The following is a 17,285-nucleotide window of genomic DNA, read 5'->3' as shown; positions in this document are numbered from 1 at the left end:
TTTAAGCAGAGAGATTTATTCTCAGTTGCAACTAAAGCAACTGAGTTTACGCAAACTAATGTCCATTTGTTCAGTTTGTGGGCTTCATTGCTTTCTGGGCAATCATTGTTTGAGGGAATGCACACACAAATTAGGTGTGTACTGCTGAAATCAGGGAGGGGGGGAATCAGAGTTATCAGAGTATCTCCCTTTCTTTTCCTCTGCAAATAACTGGTTTGCACAACCTAAACTTGTTACTGCTTACAGGGTTACACTCGGGTAGGATTCAGCCGGTTTGGACTGGTTCGGTGAAACCAGATGCTAATTTTACATCTGGTTCGCCAAACCGGTAGTTGCAAGGACTGGCTGGCCCCACCCATCCCATCTCGCCCCTCCCAGGAGTCTCCACACGGACCCGTTTTGGTAAGCGCAGCGCCCACATGGAGGCTCTGGGAGGGTGAAAAATGGGCCTCCCAGAAATTCCAGAAGTCTGGAAACGGGCCCGATTCCAGCCTCCGGAGGGCCTCTGGAGCCCGGGGGAGGCCGTTTTCGCCCTCCCGGAGGCTCGAGAGAGGTCTCCGCAGCCTGGGGAGGGCAAAAATGCCCCATCACCACCATGGTACAGGAGGCCGAGTAGGACACGCCCACCATGGCCACGCCCACCCAGCAACCGGGCAGAGAACCGGTTGCTAAAATATTTGAATCCCACCTCTGGTTACACTGAAGTTAAACATGCAAACCTCTGCATTGCATTTTGTCCTGGCCATTTCTCACACTAGTTTTTGCACTAAAAAGTGTTCCTCTCCCAGTTCCTCTTTGACCTGCACAATCTTTTTGCGCTGGTGCGAGAACGTCTCCTTAATTGATTCCAGAAGACCCGTCCCCATGGACATCTGTTTCTCATCATTGCCCTCTAGCTGAGGCAGCCAGAGGGTGGCTTTAGGTCCTCCCCTTTGGCATGGTGGTTATCCTCTCTGTCAGGGTTCCCAGTAAAACCCCCCAATGAAAGAAGACTCCAAGACTTGAAGTTCCTCAAAGTTCCATTTTATTAGAGATGTCATATTGGCACATCTGGGGAACCCCGGATCTGAAAGGTTCCAGGTTTTCCCCAACCAAAGGAAAATCCAAGTCCCTTCCCAGCACCCACATGTCCATCACGTGGTCCAATCAATGCACAGTCCCAACTAGAGATGCCTTCCAGTCTCATCCGTCCAGGTACAGGCCAAGATGTCCTTGACTCTCTGAGAAAGGAATGTTATTATGACTATATAACACCTATGCTCCATACAATCCCCCCTCCCAATTTCCCACAGTAGTAAATGTGGCAGGCCTGAAGGCTCAATGCAAAAGATGGCTTCCAGGCCTGACACTCATCATCCCTCCAGAGACTGTGGGCCACGCAATCTAGGACATGCTCATGTCAGGAAGGGTGGCTGAGCGAAATGACAGGTTCTGCGCAGGGGTGGGTTCTACTTCCCTTTACTACTGGTTCACAACAGGATCACGCATGCACAATTGCCAATGACAAGATCCGGGGCAGTGGGCGGGACCTCCTGCCAGTTTTACTATCGGTTCTTGCGAACCGGTCCGAACCAGGGGCAGCCCACCACTGGTTCTGTGGGACATTGAAAGGGAGTTTCTACAGCCACTTTGACTTGGCTTTGTAAGCGGTGTTGGCCAACCAGTCAATGTGGATGTCTAATGGAGATTGTCAGTCGTCCAGATCATGGTTGTCCCAAAGGTGCTTTTTCAAAAGGCAACTGGACTTTGTCATTCCTAGGAAAACCAAAGTCCAGTTGTCTTTTGAAAAAGCACCTTTGGGACAGTCCACGGGTGAAATGCTCCTGGTTCAGACCGGCTCGGGTGAGTAAGTAGTGATGGCAGCGGGCAGTTTGGAGAACCGGTAGCAAAAATCCCTGCCCCCGCCCCCCATGCCCAGTTGAGCCGCGCGATCATCAGAGGCTTTTTTTTCTTTTAAATGGCTCTGACGAGCCAAGCTCTGACGATCCCAGCTGAGTTGCCTGCCGATCAGGCAACTCAGCTGGGATCGTTAAGCCATTTAAAAGAAAAAAAGTTTTTTTTCTTTTAAATGGCTCTGACGATCCCAGCTGAGTTGCCTGATCGGCAGAGGGTTTTAAAAATGCTCTGACGATCAGGCAACTCAGCTGAGATTGTCAGAGCCTTTTGAAAGCATTCTTTTACATGGTTTTACATGTAAAAAATGGTTTTAAAAGTAAAAAAAAAATTGGCCACGCCCACCCAGTCACATTACCCACCACCACCAAGCCACGCCCACAGAACCGATAGTAACAAATTTTAGATTTCACCACTGGGACAGTCAATGTGGAGTAAAACAGAAAAGAGATTATCAGCGCTCTCAATAGTTAGATACTGCACCCCAAAAGACGTGGAAGTTCACCCTTGTACTTACTTTTTATTTTTTTGATTGCACATCTTCGAAAGTCTCTCCCTCTTTCATGTCAAAGCCAATTCCCTTGAATGGTGTTGCTCCTGCAGAAGTTTGGCCTTGTGCGATCACGGTTAGCTTACTCACACAAGTTGTTACTTGATATTTAAATCATCAGATGATAAACAGGCATGTGGGAATTGGCCTGAGGCCTATGCTCCAGAATTGCATTCGATTCTGGTGCAAAAACGGAGAGTAATCGCTAGCACGATTCTTCTCCATTGGCCATTATATCATACAATATCACTTTTTTTGGGCAGTAAGAGGAATTATTTGAATCATAACAGCTGGCATCCAAAGTATTACCTAATTTAAAACGAACCCCTGCTTGTTGAGATCTGTACTTTCTATTTCCTTGGAATTGGCTTCATTTCTGCTACGAGGAAACCGTCTTATTTCGTTCTTTCATATCCTTCTATTTCATTTCTTTATTTTGCAATGCCCCTGCCACCACTGCAGAATAGTTCTTTCCGTATAAGTGCTTAAATAAAATAATAAATAGGTAAGATTTATGCAGCCTTTTGTGCCCGCTGCAAACTGGTAGAAGCGAAACAGCAAATTGCAATGGGTAATGTGCTCAATTTGCTGATCTGCTTAATTGTTTCACTTTGCTGACGAGAATTCAGCCAAGCATGGCTGTCAAGCAATTGGACCTCCGCCCAGTGACTTTTACCCAGCGTGCTTTAAACAGAGCCTTCTTTAGCAATATTTGTTGAAATCAAAGGCAAAGCATTACAAGAAACCTGGCAACTGAACTATTTCCCATTTATTATTTATTTGCCTTTGGGTCAATCATAACCTACCCTTCGTAAGCCGTCAACCAGTCAATCTGGATGTCTATGGAGATCGTCAGTCATCCAGGCTATGGTCGATCCAAAGGTGCTTTTTTTCAAAAGGCAACTGGACTTCCGTTGTTTTGCCTTGAAGCAGGGGTGGGATTCAGCCGGTTCGGGCAAACCGGATGCTAATTTTACATCTGGTTCACTGAACCGGTAGTTGCAAGGACTGGCTCGGCCCGGCCACCCCTCCCCTCCCCTCCCAGGAGTCTCCATGCAGCCCGTTTTGGATGCCACGTGGAGGCTTTGGGAGGGCAAAAAACGGGCCTACCAGAAGTACCGGAAGTCCTGAAATGGGGCCATTTCTGGCCTCCGGGGGGCCTCTGGAGTCCAGATGAGGCCGTTTTTGCCCTCCCAGAGACTTGAGGAAAGCCTCTGGAGCCTGGGGAGGGTGCAAATGCCCTCCCCCCATGGCGGTGCAGGAGTAGGTCACGCCCACCATGGCCACACCCACCCAGCAACTGGGTAGAGAACCGGTTGCTAAAATTTTTGAATCCCACGCCTGCCTTGAAGGCATTTTGCTTCTCATCCAAGAAGCTTCTTCAGTCCTTCAGTTGATTGAAGAAGCCTCGTGGATGAGAAGCAAAACGTCTTCAAGGAAAAACAAAATAAGTCCAGTTGCCTTTTGGAAAAAAACAACATGTTTGAAAAAACCTGTATGCTTTTCTTGCAGGGTGGCGAATTCTAGGCAAGACCAATTAGGGGACTGGAGGCTAAAACATATGAAGAACGGTTGCAGGAATTGGGCATGTCTAGTTTAATGAAAAGAAGGACTAGAGGAGACATGGCAGCAGTGTTCCAATATCTCAGGGGCTGCCACAAAGAAGAGGGAGTCAAACTAGTCTCCAAAGCCCCTGAAGGCAGGACAAGAAGCAATGGAGGGAAACTAATCAAGGAGAAAAGCAACCTAGAACTAAGGAGACATTTCCTGACCGCTAGAACAATTGATCAGTGGAATGACTTGTCTTCAGAAGTTATGGGTGCTCCTCCATCACTGGAAGTTTTTAGTAAGAGATTAGACAAGCATTTGTCTGAAATAGCATAGGGTTTCATGCCTGACCAGGGGGTTAGACTGGAAGACCTCCAAGGTCCCTTCCAATTTTGTTATTCCATTATTCTGAAAGTTGAAAGTCCACATATGTTCAAGCTGCCAAGGTTAAGAAACGCTGGCCTAGAGTTTGTGAAAACCTAAAAAAAAAAAAGGAATTCTTTGATTCTATTTGATTCAAAAATGCACGTGCTGAAATTAAGGGTATAATTGAGAGACAGAGAATAAGCCATATGCTAAGGGAAGGGCCAAATAACAGACACTTCTCGTTGACAAGAACAGAAGCAGATGATCAACAAGTGATGAAAGTGCCCTTGTGTCCTTTGTGTTCCAACATTTTATTAATTGACAGATTAGCGTTGATGCTTGATGGTTCGTTCAGTCCTCACACATCTGCTAGGGGGAAATCTAACTCTGTATGGATCGCCGAGATATTCTTACTGCAGCTGTCTCCAGATTTCAGAAATCGCAGTCATTCATCAGTTAACGTTCATACGATTCCTCAATTAAATATATATTTGCATATAAATGGAATGATTGAAGTGAAGGGGAAAAGCTGGATTGTGTTTGGCAATCCACCTTTGGATTGCCAAACACATATGTATGTCAGGAAATTCAGGGTTTGGTTTTTTTAAGAAGTTCTCTCTGAAAAGGTATTAGTCATTTGTATTGCAATGATACTCATCCCAAACAAGCCAAGTTAAAGAAAAATACTGTAATTAATTGAGCTATTTTTTTTTTGAAAGCTATCATTTCTGCCTAATTTATATCTTGAAGGGAGAATAACAAGAAAGAGGAAGATTAAGTCCCCTTATCTCATAAACACAAAGTTATTAAAGTTAAAAAAAAAAAACTTTCATTGTTCTACTCCAATTTTTATCTGCCTCCAGTTCAAATATGCTATTTATATGCTATTTATATGATTTTTATACTTTTAATTATACACTGCCCAGAGTTGCTCTGTAAGTGTGATGGGTGGTCTCATAATTTGATGAAGAGGGAGGGAGGGAGGGAGAGGGAAAGATATTGGCTACGGGCAGTGGTGGGATTCACCGGTTGTAACAACTGTTTTATCTATGGCTGTTCACCGCCCTGAGTCCTTCGGGAGTAGGGCGATATATAAATCTAAATAAACTCAAACTCAAACTCAAACTCAAACCCTCCTGAGGCTGAAAATGGGCCCGATTCCAGACTTCCGGTACTTCTGGTAGGCCCATTTTTCACCCTCCCAGAGCCTCTGTGCGTGCCCTGCACTTACCTGGCATCCAAAATGGGCCATGAGGAGACTTCTAGGAGGGGAGGGGCAGGGTAGGCAGGCTCAGCCAGTCCTCAGAACAACCGGTTCGCCGAACCAAATTAAAATTAACATCCGGGTCACCCGAATTATCCGAACCGGCTGAATCCCATCCCTTCTTGCCCTTTGCTCAACTGGTCTAAGAGACTCATTAGGTGCAATTTCCAATATTATGTAATTTCCAACATAATCATTTATTGGAATTCCAGTCTCATGCATATCTTTTGGGGAGGAAGCTGTGTTAAACACAAGGTCTTTTCATTCTCACTCAGCCAAGAGTCATAGAATTGCATCTGCAACTCTATTTCAAGACATTGTGAGTTCTGGCTAGAGAATATCCATCAGTTCTTTCAATTGTCGAGGAAGTGGGTGCACTGAAATAATACATAATTGTTCTCCAGTGTCCTCACTCAAGGCCAAGGACAGGGACTGTCAGGTCTAATTGCCTTTTTGTACCAAGTACAAGATTTAAAACTCTCCATGTTATAAACCTAGATGTCAAGGAGGACCTCTAGGCAAGGTAACTTTCGAAATGTATGGATTGGATGATTCTCTTTTCTTAGTGAAAACAAGACTTAATTCTCCAGGCTAGAAATCTAGAAATCAGGGGGACACTGATTTCTAGGCAAGCTGATTTCCTGAACGGATGGATGAATGGATGGATGGGTGGATGGATGGATGGATGGATGGATGGATGGATGGATGGATGGATTGAAAGGGAGATATAGGGCCATGCCTCAGATGCACAGAAAGAGGTACATCATATCCCAGCAAGAACTGAAACTCTGTCTTTTGTGATCAACTTGCTTCCCTTAATATTCAAGTGACTTTCCTGCTGTTGTGTGTAACCAAGCAAGCCGGAAATGCCTTCTGTTCTGCCTACTTTCAATTAACACCCTCCTCCATCACTAGGGCTTGTCCACTCAATTTATTCATACTATTCCCCTCCTTCCACAGTGGCAAGAAACATGTTGCTGTAGCGACTGAAAACAGGTAATGTGTATTTCTGTTCGTTTCCATGTTTCCTCCCAGTCTCAGATCCAGTGCGTAATGAACTTTTACATGCACCTCACTAATAGTAGACTTTTAAAGCCTCCTAACCTAATCCTGAATTTGTGGCTATTGGGTCAACGAGGTCCTTGGGTAGACTATGTATTTCAGCTATGAAATGTCTTTAATTCACTTGACACTTTGTCTTATACCTGTAAGTGTGTGTGTACGCACGCAGACATGAAGCCTTCTTTTGAGATTGAGTTCCATTTCAGTCAAGGTGCGTATTAAATTTCAAATATAAACCAGCTTGAGTTCTGCTTGAGATATAGTACATCTTTCCAATTTTAAGTATGTACATTTTTTAAAAAAAATAATAGATGTTTTGAGCACTCATGACCTCAGGGAGGGGCTCTTTCAGGGGTGAAATCCAGCAGGTTGTGACAGGTTCTGGAGAACCGGTAGCGGAAATTTTGAGTAATTCGGAGAACCGGCAAATACCACCTCTGGCTGGCCCCACAGTGGGGCGGGAATGGAGATTTTGCAATATCTTTCCCCCAGGCGTGGGGTGGGAATGGAGATTTTGCAGTATCCTTCCCTTGTCACGCCCACCAAACCATGCCCACCAAGCCACGCCCACAGAAGCGGTAGTCAATTGAATTTCACCACTGGGCTCTTTTGCACTGGCTCTTCTTTGCATGGAGGCTGAAGGAGTGAACGTTGCAATGTCACAGGGTGAAATGTTTGGACCCCCTTTTCTTCATTAGGGGAAGAGCGTGAAGGGGCAGAAACCTCCCCAGAATGAATTTAAATACACACTTATTTAGGGGAGGCATTCTTTTAATGTCGTGTATCCCTACAAGATATAAGGCAATCATTTTGCCCATTAATTCTACTTCCCTGGTTTCAAAAAAACATTTTTTAAAAAAAGGAACTGAAAGTTCCAACGAACAGTAATAAAACTGAGCCCTAAAGATCAAACACATTTTCATATTATCTCCCAATCAATGTATCTCAGGCTTTTTCTTAAAGAGCCAGCGCCAATAGTAGCAGCCTTGTGCGTGTCCTGTAGCCTTGCCATGGTAAGGAATTTCTTTTCTTTCACCTGAGCTATGTGTTCTCTTACTCATCATTATCAAAAAGTTGTTGTGTGGTTGTGGAGCATTTCTGCAATTTTAACACAGCGTTAAAATTATGGGGAAGTCTCCGGGGAGAACCTGTCAAACCTGTCAATATAGAGTATATGTCTGTATCTCATCTGCTTTACAGGTTTTGAAAAGCTGTCGTTTCCCTAATCAATACAAAATTCAATCAATCAATGAGGATGGAGGACAATTGCCCAAAGTATTGGATTGGTGTCTGTATTACTATATATGTGGCCTACCAAAAGGACAATTAACCAGTGGAACATCTTGCCTCCAGAAATCGTGGGTGCTCCATCACTGGAGGCTCTTTAAGAAGAAACTAGACCGGGGTCCTCAAACTTGGCAGCTATGCTGGCTGGAGAATTCTGGGAGTTGAAGTCCACAAGTCTTAAAGCTGCCAAGTTTGAAGACCTCTGAACTAGACAGTTACTTCTCTGAAATAGTGTAGGTTCTCCTGCTTGAGAAGGGAGCTGGACTAGAAGACCTCCAAGGTTCCTTCCAGCTCTATTCTATTCTATTCTATTCTATTCTATTCTATTCTATTCTATTCTATTCTATTCTATTCTATTCTATTCTAAGGATTCTAAAGATGCAAAACCCACTTCCTACACACCTGTTGAAGGAGAGTTACAAATGTCTAGCTCTCATATAAATTATTCCCTAGAGCACTGTTTCTCAACCTTAGCAAATTGAAGATCAGTAACAGTAACAGAGTTGGAAGGGACCTTGGAGGTCATCTAGCCCAACCCCCTGCTCACACAGGACACCTGTACTAGGGATTCGAACCGCCGAACTTCCGACCCTTCTGATCGACAAGCTCAACGTCTTAGCCACTGAGCCACCTAGTCAGGCGATGGGTGGCTTAGTTGGGTGGACTTCAATTCCCACAATTCTCCAGCCAGCACAGGGAATTCTGGGAGTTGAAGTCCACACATTTTCAATAGGGGTGAGAAACGCTGCCACAGAGACCTATATGGTGGTCTATAATGCCTTATGTGAATTCTTAATGCACACACCCTTTCATAAGAGAAGCTTATCCTGTTTATATCCAGCTGTGGCAGTTGTGTCCTACATCTTAACACTGATTAAAACTGACACTGATGCACTGCAAATTACAGAGTTTGAATTTCTCCTTTACATTTCTATGGGTACTTTGTTTAGAAGACAGCTCTGCCACCTGACTGTAAACAGGGTAACGTATTTGTGTGTGTATCTGAGTGTACAGAAAATATCTATTTCATATATAAACCAAATTAATATTCAGGTAAATAGAGAATTGAAGCCCACGGCTATGGAAAATTGAGTCATAGGTTGACTGCTTGAAGTGTTGTATAAATTGTCCTTGATTTACGGCAACAACTGAACCCAAGATTTCAGTTGTTGAGTGAATTTTGTCCCATTTTATGACCTTTCTTGCCATAGTTGCTAAGTGAATCACCACAGTTGTTAAGTTAGTAACATGGTTGTTAAGTGAATCTGGCTTCCCCATTGACTTTTCCTGGTCAGAAGGTCTCAAAAGATGATCACACGACCCCAAGACACTATAACCGTCATAAATATGAGTCAGTGGCCAAGTCTCTTCATTTTCATTATGTGACTATGAGGATGCTGCAATGGTCATAAGTGTGAAAAACAGTCTTTTTTCAGTGCCATTGTAACTTTGGATGGTCACTAAATGAAATGTTTTAAGTCAAGGACTACCTTGTAGTTGCTTAGACCTTGTTACTTTTAAAACTTTTGCTCTTTTCCCATTCATTTTTCTTTTTTTCTGATTTCGTTCCTGATTTTTATTAGCCTCATCTCAGTTGCTATCACATTGTTATTATCATAGAACTATTTATGACTTATTGGTATAAATCATTGCTGGCCTTCTTTGAGCTTGAGATTGTTTGGGATGCCTACAGAGCAGGGGTGGGTTCCACTTACCGTTACTACCGGTTCGCAACGGGAACATGTAAGCCAGAGGTGGGTTTCAGCAGGTTCTGACCAGTTCTGGAGAACCGGTAGTGGAAATTTTGAGTAGTTTGGAGAACTGGTAGTAAAAATTCTGACTGGCCCTGCCCCCATCTATTCTCTGCCTCCCGAGTCCCAGCTGATTGGGAAGAAATGGGGATTTTGCAGTAACCTTCCCCTGGAGTGGGGAGGGAATGGAGATTTTACAGTATCCTTCCCTTGAAGCGGAGTGGTAATGGAGATTTTACAGTATCCTTCCCCTGCCATGCCCACCAAGCCACACCCACAGAACCGGTAGTAAAAAATTTTGAAACCCACCACTGATGCAAGCGCACTTCTGCGCATGCGCAGATCGTCCATGATGATGTCCGGGCAGGTGGGCGGAGCCTCCCACCGCCATTACTACCGGTTCGCAAGAACCAGACCAAACCAGGAGCAATCCACCACTCCTACAGAGAGTTTCAGAAAACAGAGTATAAAACAGAGAAGGGAAAAAAGGAAATTATACATAATGGATGACTGTACTGTACTGAAAGATAAATGCTTTGTACATAACTATGCAACATTACAGGTTCTCAAAATTTACACAGTTGTCCACAGTGGGCTTGAACAAAATCCAGAGAAAGGAAAAAAGGAAAATATACATAATGGGATGGCTGTGGGGTACTTAATGCTTTGTATGAAACTGTATTACAGTAGAGATTCTCAAACTTTGCAGGATCACAGTTGTCCACAGTGGACATGAACAAAGTCCATTTGTAGTAGGTAGAGTAGTAGATGATAGTAACATATCTGAACTTCCATCTTGCCTGACCCATCTGTAGAACATTGGAGGTGGGGGTTGTCAGGGGTGGGCTTCAAAAATTTTAGCAAGGAGTTCTCTGGCCGGTTGCTGGATGGGCGTGGCCATGGTGGGCGTGGCCTAGTTGGCCTCCTGTACCACAGCGGGGGGGGGGCATTTTTGCCCTCCCTGGGCTCTGGGGGCTTTCCTTGAGCCTCCTGGAGGGAGAAAATGGCCTCCCCAGGCTCCAGAGGCCCTCTGGAGGCCGGAAACAGGCCCATTTCCGGCCTTCCTGAACTTCCGGTAGGCCCGTTTTTTGCCCTCCCCGAGTCTCTGCCCTGCACTTACCTGCATCCAAAATGGGCTGTGTGGGGACTCCTGGGAGGGGCGGGGGTGGAGTGGGTGGGGCCAACCAGGAGTGGGATTTGGGGGTTCTCCGAACTGCACAGAATCTTAGCTAGAGGTTCTCCTGAACCCCTGAGAACCCCCAGCAGCCCATCCCTGGTTTTTTGTGTGCAAAAGAATAAGAAAACATTGCCTTTTATATTTTTCTGGGGGATATTGGAACATCTAAAAATAAGATGCATTGAACTTTCAACATGTTGTTCTTTTTAGTGGGATAACTAACCACAGACTTGAAATATTTGGAAAGAGACCTAAGCGCATTCTGAGGATTCAGATCGAGAGATTTTTTTATTTCACAGAAAGAGTAATAACATAATTTTCAAGAGCTAAAATATTCAGAGAAGAGAACCTTAAAGAGCTTTCCCAGTATCACTGATCTTGCATTCCAGTGTAAACTCTTACAAAATTATGTCTATTATGACCAGATCCAGCTCTGAGATCAACCAATGCAATGAAGTCCAAATTATCAGCCCAAACACCTCAGAGTTGAACCCAAACACATCCTAAATAGTCTCTGCCATATCAACAGGATACGCTATGGTTGGGTCTGTGGAGAAAAATGTCTATGGAAAAAGCTTTCCTGAAGCAGCTGGGCTCTAGATTTACACCTATTAGGGTAATTCATGAATAACAGTTAGAAAATAACAGATCAGCTCTGCAGGATATCAAATCTTGGTAAGGATCTTATAATAATGGACCAGCAAAAGAAGCTGGCAGTGATCCACTTCCTGTCACTGTCCAATTCATGTCACTGCCCAAATTCCACTTGCAACTCTCTCTTCCCTTTAACTGGTAACTGGAAAACCAGATGGTACTGTCACTGCGGTAATAGTTAATAAAGGCAAAATCCACTGAGGTATTAAATTAAATCAAGGAACTCTGCTGTATGTCTGGTGCTCATATAAATGATGGAAATGGTGTTTGAAGGGTCCCACTTACAATTCTTGGCAGCTAAGTCATGCTGTACACTTAAAATGCTCCTGAAGAAACCATAAGGTTAAGTTGGTGCATTTTGCTCCAGTCATTAATGATGTATTGAATATGGGATGGTGCTTGGCAACTTTAACTCTTACGGACTTCAACTCCCAGAATTCCATAGCATGGCTGATGGGAATTCTGGGACGAAGTCCACAAGTCTTAAATTTACCAAGGTTGGAGATCCCTGCTGTAGGATGCTGACTGCCATTTCTTGAGACTTCCCGTCCCTCTAATTTTCTCCTGAAGGCCAGGGAAGTGGTTGGCTTGCTCTTGATGAGTCTCATAACCGATTTGCTATGCCATGTTGTGATGGTATCATGTGCTTGACAAGGCCCAGGTGTTCTAATTATAGGCTTCCATGCATTAGATGCAGCATCACATAATGGACTCCAAGAACTAATGTAGATGATCGTGAAAATTGCCTAGCCCAACCGTTTTGAGTAGCACAACTAACAAGTGGACCACATTTTAATGGTCTTCCAGATAAGTAAATTTCACCTTCATGTAGAAAGTTAGCTGGTAGGCTTTGTTCCAGTCAGAAGAGGATACCTAAAGAGATGAAGTGTTCCCTGCAGTTAGAGAAATAAGATGTGCAAACATTTGGTTTTTGAGGAAGTTTAGCCCCTAAAAGAGGACATGTTCAGATGATAAAGCTGTACAATCACTGGTGGGTTTCAAAAATTTTCGCTACCTGTTCGGTGGGTGTCACTAGGTGGGGCATGTGACTGAGAGGGCATGGCCAATTTGATGTCACTCAAGCCCACTCAGTCACATGACACACACCCCCACTAGCCATGCCCACAGGAAAAGGTAGGAAAATTTTTGGAATTTCCATCTATCTACCCCCCGCCCTCCCTTCGCCAGTCACCCCCATTTCTCCTCCTTTAGTGGTCCCGGCCCTAACCCTGCTTTCTCCACCACCGCCGCCTCTTTGTTCAGGCTGCTTACTTTCCACGGCAACTGGTCCAGGGTCCAGGAGGCAAGCTGACCGGAGTTTTCAGTGGCCCCCAGCCAGCCGCCACTGCTGGAAAGAAGCCTTAGCTGCAAGCGGCTCTCAAAGAGTGGCAGCTGGCCGCAGGCCACCAAAAAGTACTGGAGATCATGGCTGCCATCACCGCCATGTTCTTCGCGCACGTGCATCCAATTGCCTTGCAAGTCCAAGGCTTCTTTGCCAGCTGCTTTCCAGCAGTGGTGACTGGGGGACCGGTTCGAGGGCATGGCCAGCCAGCCATCGCTACCGGTTCGGCAACCTTGGCCAAATTTCCACCAACAGTTCGCACGAACCAGTGTGAATCGACTGACTACCATCTCTGTGTACAATGGACAGTTGAGATGAGGCCTTCAGGTTCATTTAACCCAGGTTGGATCCCAGAAATACGTTCCCTGAAGGAATTATACAGGTCAGTAGAGAAAGAAGAGGGTGAACGAGGTGAGGCATGAATTAAACCAGCAGCGATGTGAGAACTGATGACCAGGTCAAAAATTGACAGGACCGCCCTTCTACTTAGCACATGCAAGAGAGAAAGGAGGGGCTCTAACAGCAGCCAAGTTGGGTAAAGGAAGAAAATGCTAAGGAATATACTCAAGAAATAACTCGTTGTCAGTATCAAGAGGCCTCCAAATATTATCATTCTTTCCTTCCACCTTCCCTTTTCGCACCCTGTTTGTTAGTACATGCACTTTTGCATTTTTTTGAGTCAACAACTCAGAGGATGCTAAAAATTTGTGGATCCAATAGCAAAAAAAAAGAGGCCAATCCTTTTCCCACGTGTATGATCTAGATCATGGGTGTAAAACTTGGGGCACGCAGGCCGGATGCATCACATGCTGGCCATGGCCACTCCCGGTTTAGCAAAGGGGGGGAAAGTCACGATATGTCATGTGGCAACAACGTGACACCGCGGGTTTGACACCCCTGATCTAGATCCTATCACATCTCCTCCCTGGATTGACCAACTGATCTTCCCACAGGTGGGATGCAGAGAATTGGTGAGGGGACTCTCTTAGTCTCTTACCCACCCACCCCAGTGGGCTCAAGCCCTAACTCTGTGATGGCAAACCTATGGCACGCATGCCACAGGTGGCATGCGGAGCCATATCTGTGGGCACACGAGCTGTTGCCCTAACTCAGCTCCAGCTGATTTTCAGCTGGCCGCACCCATGCCACCTCTCCCCTCCCGGGAATCTCCACGCAGCCCGTTTTGGATGCCAAGTAAGTGCAGGGCTTGTGCGGAGGCTCTGGGAGGGCATTTTCAGCCTCCAGAGGGCCTCCGGAGAGTTGGGGGAGGTTGTTTTCATCCTCCCCAGGCTCCAAGAAAGCCTCTGGAGCCTGGGGAGGGCAAAAAAACAGGCCTACCGGGCCCACCGGAAGTTGGGAAATGAATCGTTTCCAGCCTCTGGAGGCTTCAGGGAGGTATGCTAGGCCCAAAACAGGGTACAGGGGGTCATACGTGCATGCGCGGGGGAGCACAGAGGGGTCGCACATGCATGCGTGGAGTGCAGACCCGGGGCGGCAAAAAGGTTAGCCAACACTGCTCTAATCAATAACCCTGATCTCTATTGTCATTTTGAGCTGTGCTTCCAAAACCCTGAAGCAAGTTCACCCGCCTCTTTGTATGTATCTTTGTTGATCCACCACCTTGGTGGACCTTGTCAAGGCCCAGCATTTAAAGATACATCTTGTTTTATCCAATTTAACTTTAATTAGTACCCCTGTTGAGCATGAGCCTGTGTCTATCAGCTGCACTCCTTCTGCTATGCCTGCTGCTTCAGCCAGTCCATCTTCTTCTTCTGCTGCTGCTGCTGTTGCTTCTTCTCACAGTGGTGTTCATCGGATGACGCTGCTGCCAGCTTCCGCTTCATCTGGGGCTTATGACTCCATCTCATCCTCCTGCCAAAGGTAAAGATTTGTGCTCGTTTGCTCCATCCAGTTGCTTCAATGTGAGCCTTCCACTAGGGCAATGGATTAATTCAATTCAAGGGGATGTGGGAAGGAGGAAAAGAGCTTCCAGGTATCTTGAAAGCTTTAGTATTGTACAATAAGTTGTTCTCCACAACGTTAGCCATCTTCTAGGGGACCCTTGAAGAGATGCAGGCAATAACCAGGAATGCAAATTCCTCTTAAAAAAAAAAAAAAAAAGACTATCAGGGCAATAAATCCATTTTTGTCAGGGCTGTTTTTAAAACCTCTGCCATTGTATTGTCTTCTTCTGGGTGATTGTCTCAGTTTAGCAACTGAAACTGTGCTTCCCAAAGAATTGATTTCTGTTTTGGGAAGAAAACAGTTTGCAGTCTGGAGAAGACCAGTCTGCAAACTCACAACTCAAAAACCAGGTGCAAAATTGCATCACTGTATGGTTAATACTATGGGACGTGATGGCTCAGTGGCTAAGATGCTGAGCTTGTCGATCGAAAGGTCGGCAGTTCAGCGGTTCGAATCCCTAGTGCTACGTAACAGGGTGAGCTCCCGCTACTTGTCCCAGCTTCTGCCAACCTAGCAGTTCAAAAGCACGCAAAAAATGCAAGTAGAAAAATAGGGACCACCTTTGGTGGGAAGGTAACAGTGTTCCGTGCGCCTTTGGCGTTGAGTCATGATGGTCACATGACCACGGAGACGTCTTTGGACAGCAATGGCTCTTTGGCTTTGAAACAGAGATGAGCACTGCCCCCTAGAGTCAGGAACGACTAGCACATATGTGCGAAGGGAACCTTTACCTTTACCTTTATGGTTAATATTATCACTCTGATCATCTCGTATCAGGCCCCTTCTTTGTACATGCCTGGTTAGCCCAGAGGGTTTTTTTTCCTGCTCGTAATTTGGAATAATAATCTAAGATAGGACAATGAATTCCAATGAATCGTATTTCCTTGGGAGGGTGCCAGTGTGATCTGTTGCCAGTGCAAATCAAAGCTTCATTTCTAGATTCACAGAAAGCCAGAAAAACGCACCTATGTTCTTTCGTTCTTCCAAGGTACACTAAATCCCCTCTTATGATAGCTGGATCTTTTCCCAGAAAAATACTTTAAATTGTTATGTAATGAATTGATTAAAAAAAAAATAACCAGGTTCTTGGAATATTCCAGAGAGTTGGTAGTACTTTGCTACCACATGAAATATTAATAAAGAATTATGTTAGCCATGCGCTGAGTATCTGTGATCTCAATCTCATTTCAATCCAGAAATTCTCCAGGTAGCCTTTAGCCCAAGGATCCCCAAATTTGGCAGCTTTAAGACTTGTGGACTTCAACTCTCAGAATTCTGGGAGTCCACAAGTCTTAAAGCTGCCAAGGTTTAAGACCTCTGCTTTAGGCAATCCACACTTTCCCCTATTTTCACCTGCAGAAGAACCTGCGGTTTAAACTCTACAAATTGTGTGTGTAAATCATTACTTAAAAATCACACATTTTTTTATATTATTATTATTGTTGACTTGAGATAGGCTGCCAAAAAATAGCTGGCAGAACTCTAAAAACGGAGTGGTTCAATGTTGACTCACATCTATGGAGTTTTGTTTTTTTTTTCCCAGCAAAGCAAAAAACTTCATTCTTGGGCCATTAATTAGCTGTGGCCATTGCTTTGTAAGCAACTTTGGTGATACTTGTGATCCCCGTGTTTGATTTGTTTGAGATCCGGAAAAGGACAGGATGATCTGTAAGAAAGGGTGGAGAGGAGAGAGATAGGAAGACAGAATCTTGTTTTCAAATAGGTGTTTGCTGCTGGTTACCTAATTCAAAAGCCATCCTATATTTTAAAATCTCACTTGAGTTAAACCGTGGAATGAAAGTCCAAAAGCTTTTCTGAGGTCTTGTGGGAATGTTCAGTTCAATTCAGTTCAGTTCAGTTCAGTTCAGTTCAGTTTAGTTTAGTTTAGTTTAGTTTATTGTCATTGCAGCTCTTACAACAAAATTAAATGCCATCTTCAGTGTACATTATAATTTTAAAAAATAAAACACAAACACACATCCTTCACATTCCATACAATTGAACTGAAACCTCCTGGTATTGCATTAATATTACACTATGCAATATAATTCAATATTGTTACTGCTCTGGGATAAAAGCTGTTTTTCAGCCTATTAGTCCTTGTTTTTACTGTCCTGTACAGCCTGCCAGATGGTAATAGTTCAAAAAAAAGAGGGTGCCCAGGATGAGATGGATCTTTAAGAATGTTTTGAACTTTCTTAAGGCAGCAGGAGCTATAAAGCTCTTCCAAAGAGGGGAGGGGGCAACCAAGGATCCTCTGGGCAATGACATTGACCCTCTGGAGTGCTGTCCTATCTGCCACTGTGCAATTGGCAAACCATACACAGGTGCAGTAAGTTAAGATACTCTCTATGGTGCAGCGGTAGAAGGTCACCAGCAGTTTTTCATTCAGTTGTTGTTTCCTGAGAAGTCTCAGGTTAGTATAA

The 17,285-nt window shown here is 44.6% G+C and overlaps 1 protein-coding gene across 7 annotated transcripts in view; it reads left to right on the top strand.

Moving 5' to 3' along the window:
* Positions 1–17,285, top strand: part of LDB3 (LIM domain binding 3) — a 174,331-nt gene that overhangs the window by 114,203 nt on the left and 42,843 nt on the right. For 4 of the 7 annotated variants that reach the window (XM_070945056.1, XM_070945055.1, XM_070945057.1 and 1 more), the window contains exons 8-9: positions 6,582–6,617; positions 14,584–14,775. In XM_070945056.1, the coding sequence (XP_070801157.1) occupies positions 6,582–6,617; positions 14,584–14,775 (228 nt within the window). The remainder of the gene's footprint in view (positions 1–6,581; positions 6,618–14,583; positions 14,776–17,285) is intronic. The other 3 variants (XM_070945062.1, XM_070945060.1, XM_070945058.1) reach the window with 2 other exon arrangements.

The sequence above is a fragment of the Pituophis catenifer genome, unplaced genomic scaffold, assembly GCF_029215685.1.
Source record: "Pituophis catenifer annectens isolate HBS135680 unplaced genomic scaffold, rPitCat1.0.hap2 SCAF_6, whole genome shotgun sequence".
Classification (NCBI taxonomy): Eukaryota; Metazoa; Chordata; class Lepidosauria; order Squamata; family Colubridae; genus Pituophis; species Pituophis catenifer.
The sequence above is the reverse complement of the archived record's forward strand: the minus strand, read 5'-3'. Positions and strand labels throughout refer to the sequence as shown.